At 41.1% G+C, this 13264-nt stretch overlaps 2 protein-coding genes across 2 annotated transcripts in view; one reads left to right on the forward strand and one right to left on the reverse strand.

Moving 5' to 3' along the window:
* The window catches only part of LOC134672012 (carbohydrate sulfotransferase 13), a 100826-nt gene that overhangs the window by 23598 nt on the left and 63964 nt on the right, over positions 1-13264 (forward strand). The gene's annotated exons all lie outside the window — the stretch shown is intronic.
* Positions 191-3607, reverse strand: LOC134671990 (uncharacterized). The gene is made up of 2 exons (XM_063529888.1): positions 2639-3607; positions 191-1991 (listed from the first exon to the last, which is right to left on the reverse strand). The coding sequence occupies exons 1-2, from the start codon at positions 2988-2990 to the stop codon at positions 1912-1914; spliced, it is 432 nt and encodes a 143-aa protein (XP_063385958.1). The 5' UTR covers positions 2991-3607; the 3' UTR covers positions 191-1911.

Below are 13264 nucleotides of genomic sequence, written 5' to 3' on the forward strand. Positions count from 1 at the left end.
AAATACGGTGCTTTGCAAGACAAGCCCCTCAGGCAATTTGATACAATCATTTAATAATGATTCAAAATAAATATCACTTGCTAATAGCAATGAAATTTCTGATGGTGCATTAAAGTTTTCGTCAGAAAGTTTGACATGGCTTGGAAATTTCAGATTTGAACAATCAATATATTGCGGTGGCAAATGTGCCGTTACATCATCAACAACATGACAATCAACATTAAATTTAACGTCTTCATATAGACAAGACTCCACAGGAATAAGTACTGACCTATCCATAACGGAGGTCTGTTTATTTACACCAATTATATTTACACATTCTGCCTCAGTGGCAAAACCTAGCCTTTCTACAAGAGAAGTAGCGGCAAAAGATTCACTTGAGGCGGTGTCAAGCAATGCACGGCACACATAGGGGTAATTCACTAGAAAAGCTGGCCAAAATGATTTATGTACATTTGTATCAGGAGTTCTATTGTGTGAATCCAAATATGCTATTTTAATTTATTTTATGCAACTTTTATACATTTGCCGGTTGGTGTAGTGTTGTATCGTTTATATACCGGTCAATAGCAGAATAAAACATTCTTCAAGTTTTAATTATTTGATAAACAGCTACTATCTGATCAATCAGACGACCCTTCATCACTTTCACCTGTTGAATCTGATGATAAGTCATCTGACATCGCGTTTGCGTCTATGTTTGGGCCAAGCATCATGTCCCTAGCAGCAAGGCTAAATGGTTTCGTTGATTTTAGAGGCTTAGGCCTAATGCTGCTCAAAAACGGATCTGACGTAAGTAGCAGCCGATTTAAGACGTCCAAATTGCACTGCTCTCTCGAGAACTTCCTTGAAAAGCTCTTCCTAAATTCTCGGAAGTGCTTATTTCTGGCCTCGGCTGCCTCTTCGGACAAATTTCCTATAGGGAGAAGTGCATATTTCATTACAACAGGACCATGCAGTAAAATTTTGTGCACGGTTGGGGTCATTTTATTCATGACTGCATCAAGTTTTTGTAGAAATTGGGGTTCGTTACAGTCTTTCATCATACGAAAAATGTATTCTCTGGTCACTACTCTCACGCCAGAAGGACCTGCCATGATAAATCAGAAAATTATTTTTTCCGACCGCAAAAAGAAACTTTGTTTGGTAATATCGCTCAGTGTAAAAATTCTCGTAATTCGTTAATGGGCACTTCTGGGCACCCTAATTTTAAATAAAATTGCTAGAGAATTAAATATCCTGTCGAATAGAACTACAAATTTAGCCCAATATAGCCCAATAGAACAACTTTCGGCCTTTTGAGTTCAAGTCAAATTCGAAAATTCATAGTGCAAGAGAGTATTTACTGAAATTTGATATTAAATGTATATAACCCTTAGTAAGAAAATAATAATAAACAAATTAAATTAAGCATACCTGGTGAATCTATTTCCCGAACAGACATTTTAAAATATCACCTTATTTGTTGTCTAAACAACGCATAACAATTGTAATATTTTTTATCGAATTTTCGCTTTCGTAGATGTGTTTTAGTAAGAGCGGTTAAATGACACCGATTTCACAAATACCCACCACACGCAGCGAAAAATAAATATTGTTCTAGTATCCATGAATTATATGACTAAGGAGTTCGGCTACCCTTTTCCCGGGATTCTACGTCTTGATACATTCTACTAATGGCCAGCTTTTTTAGTGAAATACCCCTATGTGCGGCAATAAACATCCCGGCCAAATTTATCAACAATTTTTACCTTCACTGTAGGTAATACTTTTTTATAAGATGCCTTTTTGACACATGTCAAAACAATAGATGCTGCCGCTGGTTGCTTGACATCTGAAGCATCCTCAGTATGCAAAAGGGTATTATGCTGACCTTTACATAATTTACATTTAAACTTGTACTTACAAGGTTTATCTGAGTGAGAGTTTATACAAACTGCACACAGCTTCTTCTCTTGCACAAAAGCCAAGCGGTCCTCGACGGAGGTTTCCTGAAATTTCATACAATTATAGATTGCATGGCCAGGTTTGGTACAAAATTTACAACCAGGTAATGATGCTACAACATTAGCAACCTTGGGGTAAGATTTGAATTTAGGAGTACCTACATTCTCATTTAGGGTAACCTTTTGAGGCAAACTATCCTCTAGCGCCATAGCACGCCTTTCTAAAAATTCTATAAACTCCGACATTGTTGGAAGAATTTGTGGGTCTCTCTCTAAGTGGAAAGCCCGGCTAGTATATTGATCTAGCTTTCTGCATAATATTGAAATGAGCAACATATCCCATTTATCAACAGGTTCCTTTAAGTTTTTAAGTGCATGCAGCTGCTGCTGCACTTGTGATACAAATGACCTTATAGAGGCCGCAGTTCCCTTAGCCATGCATGGGATGTCTAAGATAACATGTATATGGCTTATAATAAGCCTGGACTTATTGTCATAACGCTTTTTTAACAACTCTAATGCCTCTGGATATGAAGCGTTAACTAAAGGCAAATTTACAATGACTGATAGCGCTTCATCAGACAAAAACTTTCTCAAGTAAAACAACTTCTGTACATCTGATAATGTCTTGTTTTTATCAATCACTGCTATGAACATTTCATAAAAGGGTTTGAATAGGGTAAAGTCCTTACCGTTGTACACTGGTATATCTACATGGGACAACTTCGAAGAAGAAACTCCAGCAGCTTGAACTGCATCTGACCCACGTAGAGACCTGAGAGTCTCATTAATCTTAGCCATCGTGCTAAAGTAGCGGTTCTCAAAGTCACCTGCATCCTCTGTGTCCTTGTCATCTAGGTTCAATATATCAAGTTGGTTTGCCTCATAATCTTTGAGGGACGAGGCTAGTTTTTCCTTACGAGCCTCCAAGGACTCCGACGAGGCGGAATTTAAACTATTGGGGTCGTTAACAAACTGCTCGATGCGAGTCATCGACGCCTTGACTTGGCCGCGCATAATCTTTAACTTCTTGAGCTCCGCCATTGCCGTATTTCATAAAACAAACGCTCAATACAAACGGAAACACTATTTACACACAAACCCGCACTTTAGTACAAGAACTTGTTAAAAATTGCAGTTGAAAACTATAATAATTGTTATGTTTACGCAGTACACAAGCCGTGAAGAAAATTCCGATTGACAGACGTCACTGTTGACAGCTACTTGTCACTTTTACCGCCAACTCTAAAAAGGCAGTCTCACACGCACCGATGATGACGTTCCGTACTACCAACCTTACAATCTAGTCCTACCTGAGTTGACAATCTGTCAAAGTGTTCTCGATGTACCGCTTATACAAATCTGCCGGTACTTGCACAAAAATTCCTTTGTGCCGACGAACTGGAACTTTCGCGATGATCGTTGCAGCACGGTGATAAATGATTTCGGGATAATATCAACCGAAATCACAATGATAAATTCGTCCAAACTATGGGTTGGACGAGGTTGCGGCGGGCGGCGACAAGATATAGCAAGTCACGTTCGCCCTGCCAGCAAGCAATTTTCGTAGAATAACCACTTAATCACTGATTCTAAACTTTCTAAAAATCTCGAAGGACCAACAATCGCATGTATGAATCAAAATGCGATTAGATTTATATAATTATTATTATTATAGCCTCTTTATTTCCATAACTCTATTTTTTAGTTTCTGTTAAAATATGTTTTTATGCTGTTGTTTCTGTTGTTTTTCCTCCTTTCGTGAGGTATGGATCCCGTTTGGGTAAAGGCCTCCTCCCATTTCTTCCATAAATGTCTGTGTTTGGCATTGTACATCCAGTCTTTTCCTGCAACCTCTACTATGTCATCAGTCCACCGTTTGACTGGTTTGCCAACTTTCCTCTTGGCTGGTAATGGTCCTTTCCATCTTGTTGTTAGTGTTGTCCATCTGTCATCTGTGTATCTTGATTTATATAATAATCAACTTTTATTGAAAGCTAATTTTAAAAGCTACTACATCCAGTTATAGCACAGAATTATGGAAGGTAGAGATTACTTCTACACTCCATACACAGAATGAAGAGAGCGCTGACAGCGCGTCAAAGACAAACTTATCCTAAAATGTAATATTTTATAAGCTATGTTCAGACTTGTCCTGAACAAGTTACGTCCATTTTGTATCACGGTATTATAAAATCGCAGGTATATTCAGTTCCATTTACTGTTCCATAAATAGATCACAATGGCACTGCATTTATGTAAAGAGTCGTATGTACATAGGGAGGTAAATAATGGATAGACTTTTAAATGTGAGGAGGAGAGTAATGATATTTAAGTGGGAAATTCTCGCTGGTCATTAGCGGCGTAGTTCGTTACTTTGACATGACATGATACGGGTACGTGACATTGTGTACTGTTAATGTACCGCTAGCCGTTATCAATTTTATGTCATACTAGCTGTGCCCGCGGCTCCGCCCGCGTGGAATTCAGTCTGTGTCAGTAAGCGGCTTTGGTAGGCGTACACTGCGTACAGCGTGGCACGTACCGTACGTCGGTCTATACCCCACTCTTTTAATATGAGGGCGCCGAAGGCGCCCGGCTTTGGAACGCCTACAGCGAGCCACGTACGTCGGATTACGCCCGACGCTTTAAGTATGAGGGCGCCGAAGGCGCCCGGCTTTGGTAGGCGTTCAGCGTGGCACGTACGTCGGTCTACGCCCGACTCTTTTAGTATGAGGGCGCTGAAGGCGCCCGGCTTTGGTAGGCGTTCAGCGTGGCACGTACGTCGGTCTACTCCCGACTCTTTTAGTATGAGGGCGCCGAAGGCGCCCGGCTTTGGAAAGCGAACAGCGCGCCACGTACGTCGGGCTACACCCGACGCTTTGGGTATGAGAGCGCCGAAGGCGCCCGGCTATGGGACGCGTACAGCGCGCCACGTACGTCGGGCTACGACCGCCTCTTTGGGTATGAGGGCGCCGAAGGCGCCTGGCTTTGGGACGCGTACAGCGCGCCACGTACGTCGGGCTACGACCGCCGCTTTGAGTATGAGGACGCCGAAGGCGCACGGCTTTGGTAGGCGTACAGCGTGGCACGTACGTCGGTCTACGCCCGACACTTTTAGTATGAGGGCGCCGAGGGCGCCCGGCTTTGGAAAGCGTACAGCGCGCCACGTACGTCGGGCCACGACCGCAGCTTTGAGTATAAGGGCGCCGAAGGCGCCCGGCTATGATAAGCGTACAGCGTGACACGTATGTCGGGCTACGCCTGACACTTTTAGTATGAGAAAGTCGTAGTCGCTTGGCTTTGGTCCGCTTCCAGCGCGCCACATACATCGGGCCACGCCCGACTCATTTAGTATGAGGGTACTTAGGGCGCCCGTCTTTGGAACTGGTACAGCGCGCCACGTGCGTCGAGTTACGCCCGATGCTTTGAGTATGAGGGCGCCGACGACGCCCGGATTTGGTAAGCGTACAGCGTGGCACGTACGTCGGTTTACGCCCGACTCTTTTAGTATGAGGGCGCCGAAGGCGCCCGGCTATGGAACGCGTACAGTGCGCCACGTACGTCAGGCTACGCCCGCCGCTTTGAGTATGTGTGCATCGGGCTACGCCCGACTCTTTTAGTATGAGGGCTCCGAAGGCTCCGAGCTTTGAAACTGGTACAGCGCGCCACGTGCGTCGGGTCACGCCCGATGCTTTGAGTATGAGGGCGCCGAAGACGCCCGGATTAGGTAAGCGTATAGCGTGGCACGTACGTCGGTCTACGCCCGACTCTTTGAGTACCTATGAGTGCATCGGGCTATGCCCGACTCTCTTAGTATGAGGGCGCCGAAGGCGCCCGGCTTTGGAACTGGCACAGCGCACCGCGTGCTTCGGTTTACGCCCGATGCTTTGAGTATGAGGGCGCCGAAGGCGCCCGGCTTTGGTAAGCGTACAGCGTGACACGTACGTCGGGCTACGCCTGATACTTTTAGTATGAGGGCGCCTAAGGCGCCCGGCTTTGGAACTGGTACAGCGCGCCACGTGCGTCGGGTTACGCCCGATGCTTCGAGTATGAGGGCGCTGAAGGCGTAACGGCGGACGTAAGTACTCTTATGATGTATCGTACGTCTAAATCGGTAAAGGCATTCAGAAGTTAAGGCGGAATAAAGAAACTCACATAAATAAATATATACCTACATACACTCGTCTTTCTTTTGGGCAGTCGTGAAGTGTAAAAAGACGGCACTGTGCAATTAGGGGCAATTAATTTGTTTAATTTTGTTGTATTATTAAATCAACATAATTATTCAATTAAATTTGTTGATACCCGGTCTTCTAAACATAGAGTTAATTTGGCAAAATCCTTCCTCAGTGGCTTATTCGTGTCACTACGTATTAAATTCAGCGCCATCTGTTAGTTTTCCAGGGTACTCAATAGTGGTAGCACATACATATTTGAAAAAAGTTTGCCCCTCCTTCCTAAGTAGCGCCATAAGATTCAGGGGCAAACTTAAATCAAGCTGGTGTTGTGGCTACCCCCCCCCCCTTTTAGGGGTTGAATTTTTATAGCCTATAACCTGGCCGGAGATTTTCTCGACAGATTAGTAAAGTTTGCATCAGAATCTGTTCAGCCGTTTTCACGTGATGCGCGTTCAAATAAACAGACAAACAGATAAACAGACAAAAATTCTAAAAACTGTTGGAACGTGTTCTGTTATCGATTCTAAGTATCCCCAGCCAACTTTTTTTCAAATATCTTCCATGTACAGACTTTCGACCCTCTACAGCTTTATAGTCCGGGAGCCGGCTGCATGAAACAAACCTCATCAAAAAATAGAATATACCTACCCTGTAGAGGTACCTGACATTTAGTAGATTCCAACGCACTTGGTCGGCCTAGGCTTAACCTGGCAGATTTTGTACAAATGGCAAAAACGTTGGACAAAAATTCATCAAAAAAAACCTCATCGAAAAATAGAATGAAACTTGTATGGTAGGATACCTGACCTTGAGGACAGTAAAAAAAAAGTGGTCGGCCTCACCTTAGCCTGGCAGTTTCTGCAGTCCGACCAGATTTATTGGGTCACGTGAGAGCTACAATTTACCTCATCGAAAAATAGAATGAAACAAACGGATTATAATAGCTAAAATAAGCCTGTCGACGTATGTCTTGGTCGGCCTCACCTTAACCTGGCAGTTTTTGCAGTCCGACCAGATTTATAAAAAAATCATCAAAAATTTTTTATCGAAAAATCGTATGAAACTTGTATGGTACGATATGGTACGATAGCTGCCTTTGAGAACAGTAAAAAAAAAAGTGGTCGGCCAAATCCTGTGTTGGCAGGTTCCTGTGTCCGACCAATTTTGTGGTACCACGTAAGAGCTACAATTTACCTCATCGAAAAATAGAATGAAACAAACGGATTATAATAGCTAAAATAAGCCTGTTGACGTATGTCTTGGTCGGCCTCACCTTAACCTGGCAGTTTTTGCAGTCCGACCAAATTTATAAAAAAAACATCAAAAAATTTTTATCGAAAAATCGTATGAAACTTGTATGGTACGATATGGTACGATAGCTGCCTTTGAGGACAGTAAAAAAAAAGTGGTCGGCCAAATCTTTTGTTGGCAGGTTCCTGTGTCCGACCAATTTTGTGGTACCACGTGAGAGCTACAATTTACCTCAACGAAAAATAGAATGAAACAAACGGGTAATAATAGCTAAAATAAGCCTGTTGACGTAGGTCTTGGTCGGCCTCACCTTAACCTGGCAGTTTTTGCAGTCCGACCAAATTTATAAAAAAATCATCAAAAATTTTTTACCGAAAAATCGTATGAAACTTGTATGGTACGATAGCTGCCTTTGAGGACAGTAAAAAAAAAGTGGTCGGCCAAATCCTGTGTTGGCAGGTTCCTCTGTCCGACCAATTTTGTGGTACCACGTGAGAGCTACAATTTACCTCATCGAAAAATAGAATGAAACAAACGGATTATAATAGCTAAAATAAGCCTGTTGACGTATGTCTTGGTCGGCCTCACCTTAACCTGGCAGTTTTTGCAGTCCGACCAAATTTATGAAAAAATAATCAAAATTTTTTTATCGAAAAATCGTATGAAACTTGTATGGTACGATAGCTGCCTTTGAGGACAGTAAAAAAAAAATGGTCGGCCAAATCCTGTGTTTGCAGGTTCCTGTGTCCGACCAATTTTGTGGTACCACGTGAGAGCTACAATTTACCTCATCGAAAAATAGAATGAAACAAATGGATTATAATAGCTAAAATAAGCCTGTTGACGTATGTCTTGGTCGGCCTCACCTTAACCTGGCAGTTTTTGCAGTCCGGCCAAATTTATAAAAAAATCATCAAAAAAATTTTATCGAAAAATCGTGTGAAACTTGTATGGTACGATAGCTGCCTTTGAGGACAGTAAAAAAAAAGTGGTCGGCCAAATCCTGTGTTGGCAGGTTCCTCTGTCCGACCAATTTTGTGGTACCACGTGAGAGCTACAATTTACCTCATCGAAAAATAGAATGAAACAAACGGATTATAATAGCTAAAATAAGCCTGTTGACGTATGTCTTGGTCGGCCTCACCTTAACCTGGCAGTTTTTGCAGTCCGACCAAATTTATGAAAAAATCATCAAAATTTTTTTATCGAAAAATCGTATGAAACTTGTATGGTACGATAGCTGCCTTTGAGGACAGTAAAAAAAAAATGGTCGGCCAAATCCTGTGTTTGCAGGTTCCTGTGTCCGACCAATTTTGTGGTACCACGTGAGAGCTACAATTTACCTCATCGAAAAATAGAATGAAACAAACGGATTATAATACCTAAAATAAACCTGTTGACGTATGGCTTGGTCGGCCTCACCGTAGCCTGGCAGTTTTTGCAGTCCGACCAAATTTGTGATACCACGTGACAGCTAGAATAGGACCACACATGCTGTATTCCATACGCATCATGACTTTGTGTACCTATCTGATGGGCGGGCGTATATGAAACGCCTTCTTGTACGTGCAGGTGATCCAGGTATACACCAAAGCTTAGTTTTCAATCGAACACTTGTAATATAAGAGGAAAAACTGCACGTGATCCTTCCAAAATTTAAATGAATGGTAAAATGTTCCTCCACGATGTTCTCAACGGGCATCTAGACTGCGTTGGATTGCTGTCACAGTTAGGGCTCCGCGCTCCCACGCGCCGAACTCGTCACACCACACTATTCCATATTCCCTGTCATCGTACCAATTATGGCCAAAATTCTATTCTATTAAATTCTGAGTAGAATCACACGTACCTAATAAATCGTTCCAAAACATTGACCCTTTCTTCTCCTCCAGACGTGTTTTCAAATCACAAATTGCAAAGCAACTTTCCTGGTAGTCACGCACTATCACACCCACTTACACACATACACCCACCCACCCACACACAGACACACACACACACACACACACACACACACACACACACACACACGAACACATAAATTCCAATAAATGCATACAAACTAATAGATTCGCTCGTTTATGGAGGTACTGTATGTATTTTTATTTTACTATTTTTTATTTATTGTTTACGCAAAATTAGAGCTATACCTACTATTTTGGGATTTTTTTTCCAGTTTACAGTTATTATTATTTTTTTCTCTTTTTCCTTGTAACTTAAAGACTTACAAATTAAGTTATATTTACGATTCTTGTACAGCACAAGTTACAAGTCTACCCACAGATGATTTTTTATTATGTATAAATTACAGGAAGTTCTGTTATTGGCTATGCAGTTCTCATGTTTTTTGTATATTATTTAATGTAAACGCTGTTGAACTTCTCAATAAATATAAATAAATAAAAATACACAAGATAACCTCACATATATTAAGTGATTATCTTATTGTTATTTCTTCAACTCGCAAAGGCGTTATGTGTCCTTCAAACCATTTGATCTTATACATTTCATCTCTTAATGTCCAGCCACAATGTGTTGCATCAAATTTGATGCAAGTGGATTCTGCCGCACACTGCCACATTGAATTTATGAAAGCCGCCCGTAACAAGCCATACGTCAACAGGGTTATTTTAGCTATTATAATCCATTTGTTTCATTCTATTTTTCGATGTGGTAAATTGTAACTCTCACGTGGTACCACAAAATTGGTCGGAGACAGGAACCTGCCAACACAGGATTTGGCCGACCATTTTGTTTTTTACTGTCCTCAAAGGCAGCTATCGTACCATACAAGTTTCATACGATTTTTCGATATAAATTTTTTGATGATTTTTTCATAAATTTGGTCGGACTGCAAAAACTGCCAGGTTAAGGTAAGGCCGACCAAGACATACGTCAACAGGCTTATTTTAGCTATTATAATCCGTTTGTTTCATTCCATTTTTCGATGAGGTAAATTGTAGCTCTCACGTGGTACCATAAAATTGGTCGGACAGAGGAACCTGCAAACACAGGATTTGGCCGACCACTTTTTTTTTACTGTCCTCAAAGGCAGCTATCGTACCATACAAGTTTCATACGATTTTTCGATAAAAAAAATTTGATGATTTTTTTATAAATTTGGTCGGACTGCAAAAACTGCCAGGTTAAGGTGAGGCCGACCAAGACATACGTCAACAGGCTTATTTTAGCTATTATAATCCGTTTGTTTCATTCTATTTTTCGATGAGGTAAATTGTAGCTCTTACGTGGTACCACAAAATTGGTCGGACACAGGAACCTGCCAACACAGGATTTGGCCGACCACTTTTTTTTTACTGTCCTTAAAGGCAGCTATCGTACCATACAAGTTTCATACGATTTCTCGATAAAAAATTTTTGATGATTTTTTCATAAATTTGGTCGGACTGCAAAAACTGCCAGGTTAAGGTGAGGCCGACCAAGACATACGTCAACAGGCTTATTTTAGCTATTATAATCCGTTTGTTTCATTCTATTTTTCGATGAGGTAAATTGTAGCTCTCACGTGGTACCACAAAATTGGTCGGTCACAGGAACCTGCAAACACAGGATTTGGCCGACCATTTTTTTTTACTGTTCTCAAAGGCAGCTATCGTACCATACCAAGTTTCATACGATTTATCGATAAAAATTTTTTGATGATTTTTTTATAAATCTGGTCGGACTGCAAAAACTGCCAGGTTAAGGTGAGGCCGACCAAGACATACGTCAACAGGCTTATTTAAGCTATTATAATCCGTTTGTTTCATTCTATTTTTCGATGAGGTAAATTGTAGCTCTCACGTGGTACCACAAAATTGGTCGGACACAGGAACCTGCAAACATAGGATTTGGCCGACCATTTTTTTATTACTGTCCTCAAAGGCAGCTATCGTACCATACAAGTTTCACACGATTTTTCGATAAAAATTTTTTGATGATATTTTTATAAATTTGGCCGGACTGCAAAATCTGCCAGGTTAAGGTGAGGCCGACCAAGACATACGTCAACAGGCTTATTTAAGCTATTATAATCCGTTTGTTTCATTCTATTTTTCGATGAGGTAAATTGTAGCTCTCACGTGGTACCACAAAATTGGTCGGACACAGGAACCTGCAAACACAGGATTTGGCCGACCATTTTGTTTTTTACTGTCCTCAAAGGCAGCTATCGTACCATACAAGTTTCATACGATTTATCGATAAAAAATTTTTGATGATTTTTTTATAAATCTGGTCGGACTGCAAAAACTGCCAGGTTAAGGTGAGGCCGACCAAGACATACGTCAACAGGCTTATTTTAGCTATTATAATCCGTTTGTTTCATTCTATTTTTCGATGAGGTAAATTGTAGCTCTCACGTGGTACCACAAAATTGGTCGGACAGAGGAACCTGCCAACACAGGATTTGGCCGACCACTTTTATTTACTGTCCTCAAAGGCAGCTATCGTACCATACAAGTTTCATACGATTTTTCGATAAAAAAATTTTGATGATTTTTTTATAAATTTAGTCGGACTGCAAAAACTGCCAGGTTAAGGTGAGGCCGACTAAGACCTACGTCAACAGGCTTATTTTAGCTATTATTATCCGTTTGTTTCATTCTATTTTTCGTTGAGGTAAATTGTAGCTCTCACGTGGTACCACAAAATTGGTCGGACACAGGAACCTGCCAACAAAAGATTTGGCCGACCACTTTTTTTTTACTGTCCTCAAAGGCAGCTATCTTACCATACAAGTTTCATACGATTTTTCGATAAAAATTTTTTGATGTTTTTTTTATAAATTTGGTCGGACTGCAAAAACTGCCAGGTTAAGGTGAGGCCGACCAAGACATACGTCAACAGGCTTATTTTAGCTATTATAATCCGTTTGTTTCATTCTATTTTTCGATGAGGTAAATTGTAGCTCTTACGTGGTACCACAAAATTGGTCGGACACAGGAACCTGCCAACACAGGATTTGGCCGACCACTTTTTTTTTTACTGTTCTCAAAGGCAGCTATCGTACCATACAAGTTTCATACGATTTTTCGATAAAAAATTTTTGATGATTTTTTTATAAATCTGGTCGGACTGCAAAAACTGCCAGGTTAAGGTGAGGCCGACCAAGACATTCGTCGACAGGCTTATTTTAGCTATTATAATCCGTTTGTTTCATTCTATTTTTCGATGAGGTAAATTGTAGCTCTCACGTGACCCAATAAATCTGGTCGGACTGCAAAAACTGCCAGGCTAAGGTGAGGCCGACCACTTTTTTTTTACTGTCCTCAAGGTCAGGTATCCTACCATACAAGTTTCATTCTATTTTTCGATGAGGTTTTTTTTGATGAATTTTTGTCCAACGTTTTTGCCATTTGTACAAAATCTGCCAGGTTAAGCCTAGGCCGACCAAGTGCGTTGGAATCTACTAAATGTCAGGTACCTCTACAGGGTGGGTATATTCTATTTTTTGATGAGGTTTGTTTCATGCAGCCGGCTCCCGGACTATTATTATGTGTATAGATAGATAGATAGATATAATGGTAAAATATAAGTTAAGTGTACTATTATTAGGTGTTTTATGTCTCTCTAATAAAGGGGCCCACAGATTACAAGTTCGCCGAACGATATCACAGCCTGTCAGTTAAACGCAAAAGGTTATAGTTCCGAACAACTGACAGGCTGATATCGTCCGGCGAACTGGTAATCCAAAGAGTAAAGTATGTGGTAATCTGTGGGCCTTTTAAGGTTCACCCGCAGCTAAAGATTCACATAAAAGTCAAAGTAACTAAGTTTACCATTATGATTACCGAACTCCACTAATGGCAACTTCGACACAAAATAGTAGAATAATAGTACGATCGTAGCGTCTGTTACGATCAGGGCATATATGGCCGCTAGGTG

Source organism: Cydia fagiglandana, chromosome 16 (genome assembly GCF_963556715.1).
Source record: "Cydia fagiglandana chromosome 16, ilCydFagi1.1, whole genome shotgun sequence".
Lineage (NCBI taxonomy): Eukaryota > Metazoa > Arthropoda > Insecta > Lepidoptera > Tortricidae > Cydia > Cydia fagiglandana.